We start from the raw sequence: 3918 nt of genomic DNA on the forward strand, positions 1-3918 counted from the left end.
CAGACCAACAGATTTCGCTATGGTCCTATTCTTTGACATCAGATCAGGCCGTTGACATTTTATTTATAGAAATTGATAATGAAAATCTGTACTATACTTGCACTTACCTTGTAATTCTAAAATAAATGCGTATGTGTAATATAACACATACATCACGTTTCATTGAAAGACATAGCCACATTTATTACTGCGCATTCGTTATGCAATGTTACCATGGAAAACGCCTACTCTATGTCTTGCTTCTTGAACAACTGATACAGTCATATTCTATCTTTATTCCAGTTGACAAATAGTTTTACCTTAGGCTCAAAGATTCATTTTTTTATCTGTCTTTTTCTTTTATCTTGATTGTATAGCACATTTGCACTCAGACTTCCCGTTCTCGGTGTCGTTGGTTCCGTACCAACCGATCTCTTGGGGCAGATTAGAGAGCGCCCGTGAGTACAGCCTCTCTGTGTTAAGCATCTGGCTGCAGCGTGGGGAAGGCTACATATTCTTGGTGGGTTCGACTGGGCAGTGTTTCCTGGTGGAAGTCCCATTCGCTGTCTGGGCTGCGTGTAGAGGGAGGGAGCAAAGGATACCAAACCTGATGGTGCGCTTCCCCAACCTCACTCTACCATGGTCATCCGAACTCACTGTGATACGTTTAAAAAAACAAATTGTGATAATTATTCGTTCATATAGCACATTAATCCACTTCAGGACACGTCATGCTCTAAGCGTACAATATACGCGTACAATGTATTTGAGATAGCAAGACTGTCTTGAAAGGCACTTTGACGCAGATGGGTTTTGAGGTTCGAAGAAATCAAAAGTTTGAAACTGATAAAGTGGAATCTGTTTCAATCCACTACTGCATCATAAGCAAAGGATCGTTGACCACAGACAGCAGATTTCACAGATGGAACTTTCAAGAGAAGGTTATAATCTTGTTGGTTTGCATTCTGTAATGGAATGGTAGAGCCTCTGATAAGCATCGAAAGACTGGGTCTCTTATAGCTGATTCTCTGTCGGACTGGCAGGAAGTTTGAGTCACGCAGGAGTGAGTGAGTTTAGTTTTACACCGCGTTTTGCAATATTCTAGCAATATCAAGTAACACCGGTAATGAGCTTCTCACAGTTACCCATGTTGGGATTCGGACCCGGGTCTTCGGCGTAACGAGCGAACTACTACCCGATCCTACTACCATGTTATTACGAAGCTCAGGTAACAATCAGGTGAAGTTAAGCAAAGACGGGCGCGGACAGTGCTCGGATGGGTGACCGGAAGCTTAACGCCTGAGAGTTTCTAGGACTTCAGTCCTGCCTCACATGAAGCACATGTGGTCTTACCTTAGGTAACTGAGTTTGTTCACAATTGCCTCTGTTCACCCAGCAGAAAATGGGTACCCGGTGGAATAAGTCATGTGACTCTAACCTTCTAGTGCCTAACAGGCAGCTTGGGTTATCAGGGGTAATAGTATGCCTACTTGGACTGCTATCGCTATGAGCATTCACCTCGTGAGTGGAGTTTGCCGCAATATAAATGCACGTATTATTATTAGTAGTAATACTTACTTCTGAGAGCGAGTTTCGCTTACCGTCAGATATTAAGAATATCTGGTAAACACTTACTTAAATGGTTCTCTGAAATGTTTACTTATCATAGTTACATGAAACGATTTTCGGAAGTTTCCATTCCTTCATTCCTGTTACCTCAATGCAAATTGAACCGACAATAAAACAAACGTATTTTTTGTATTTGTTAATTCAACCTTGAGAATAGTACTGACACACATTTGTACCTGACCACAGCTATGGAGTACACATTACAATTATAATCACCAAGTCGTCGCTATTTTACTAACTTGCGTCGTATCAACAAAGGCACATTACATTCACAACACAATAAACACTCTTCCACTACATGAGGCGGTGGGGTAGCCTAGTGTTTAACGCGTCCGCTCGTCACGCCGAAGGTCTGCGTTCGATTCCACCCATGGGTAGAATAGGTGTATCCCATGTCGTGTGGCAACCAGAGTGGCGTTGCTGGAGTGGGGGTGTAAAATATACTCACTAACTACGCCATCAAAATTCGGAGGTGCAACTTGTAGGTCGCTGTTGTTCCAGCTAACAGATGTGCTTGGATGGAAGACATACTGGTTAATAACTGCGTCGTGGGGATTTAAAGAAATCGTCATGCAGAGGAAAGACATCCAGCTGTTTCTAAAGGATACAAATACACTTTCAAGTCAACGGGATCGAATCCAGCGTAACAGCTACAGCAGTATAACGTTTCATTGAACTTTACACACATTATGATCACATCTTTTCTTTTTATCGAGCACACTTATCATAAAGACACAATTTCTTTATTCTTGGTTACAATAAAGTTTCCAGGACGTAAATATAATTTTGGTTTATATCAAAGACCGGATATATGTGTCGTAATGAGAGACTACATATGTCGATATCGTGAGACACGGTCGTAATGTCGTTATAACAAGAGAAAATTCAAAGTTCAACGCACACACTTGAAATTACCACTGTTAAGATTGCGGATTGAGGCCAATTGCTTCTTGTTAATGGCCGAAAAAACATCATTTCATACAGTGAAACGTTAACTGCCTTGGTGGTAAAGGAGGTGCTGCTGCACTGGGACAAGCAACATCATTACATCACGTGATCACCTGGTAGTCCTTCAGTCCTGGTGGACTTCAATACGTACGTTGGATACAGCGCATCTGCAAACATGAAACATGGAGAACACGACGGAATGCATAAACTGAAAACTTGCTGTAAACAGAACGGAACCATCTCTATCTCCAATATCGACCTCTTGTGTTTGTGTGTGTTTGCGCGCGCGTGAGAGAGAGAGGGGGAGAGAGAGAGAGACAGATAGAGAATAAAATGTCATCAAAACGTCATTCGAGTAAAGGAGTACGAGGAGAAAACTGTTGTAGTGTGGGTGGATGTTGAAGGGAGAGTGTAGTGAGGAAGGTGGGTGTAGTGGGGAAGGTGGGTGTAGTGGGGAAGGTGGGTATAGTGGGGAAGGTGGGTGTAGTGGGGATGGTGGGTGTAGTGGGGAAGGTGGGTGTGGTGGGGATGGTGGGTGTAGTGGGGATGGTGGGTGTAGTGAGGAAGGTGGGTGTGGTGGGGATGGTGGATGTAGTGGGGAAGGTGGGTGTGGTGGGGATGGTGGGTGTAGTGGGGAAGGTGGGTGTAGTTGGGATGGTGGGTGTAGTGTGGGAGGTGGGTGTAGTGTGGGAGGTGGGTGTAGTGGGGGAGATGGGTGTAGTGGGGATGGTGGGTGTAGCTCGGGGGGGGGGGGGTAGTGGGGATGTAGGGTGTAGTGGGGGAGGTGGGTGTAGTGGGGAAGGTGGGTGTAGTGGGGATGGTGGGTGTAGTGGGGATGGTGGGTGTAGGGAGGATAGTGGGTGTAGGGGGTATGGTGGGGATGGTGGGTGTAGGGGGGATGGTGGGTGTAGTGGAAATAGTGGGTGTAGTGGGTAAGGTGGGTGGGTGGGGTCTGGGTAGGGAGTATGGTGGGAGTATTGGGTAAGGTGGGTGTAGAGGGGGTGGTCTGGGTAGGGGGTATGATGAGGGTAGTGGGTCAGGTGGGTATGGTGGGATGGTTGGTGTAGTGAGAAAGGTGGTGATGGTGAGATGAAAGACTGTTGTGATTGTTTTGGTGAGAGTGTTTCGGACCATGACAAGCCCTGCTAATGTCAGCTGACATTTAGCCCGGGTGGTGACAGGCGTGACGTACAAGTTTACAAGTGGGAATTCTTTGTCAGTTTTGTGGAGCAAAGTCGATATGGAAGAAGGTTGGCCACACATCAAGCTGTGGAGTCTTAATGAGATATTCATTCAGTTGGCGGCAAGTCACGGGGTCCTAACAGAGTCTTTTGACATAACAAATGCGAGCAAGCCCCTAGA

At 45.5% G+C, this 3918-nt stretch overlaps 1 protein-coding gene across 1 annotated transcript; it reads right to left on the bottom strand.

The window, feature by feature from the left end:
• Nucleotides 1-2895: 2895 nt before the first annotated feature.
• On the bottom strand, nucleotides 2896-3690 carry LOC137297335 (hepatitis A virus cellular receptor 1-like). The gene has a single exon (XM_067829345.1). It carries the CDS (start codon nucleotides 3688-3690, stop codon nucleotides 2896-2898), a length of 795 nt encoding a protein of 264 aa, XP_067685446.1.
• Between the last annotated feature and the right edge of the window lie 228 nt (nucleotides 3691-3918).

This window comes from Haliotis asinina, chromosome 9 (assembly GCF_037392515.1).
Source record: "Haliotis asinina isolate JCU_RB_2024 chromosome 9, JCU_Hal_asi_v2, whole genome shotgun sequence".
NCBI lineage: Eukaryota > Metazoa > Mollusca > Gastropoda > Lepetellida > Haliotidae > Haliotis > Haliotis asinina.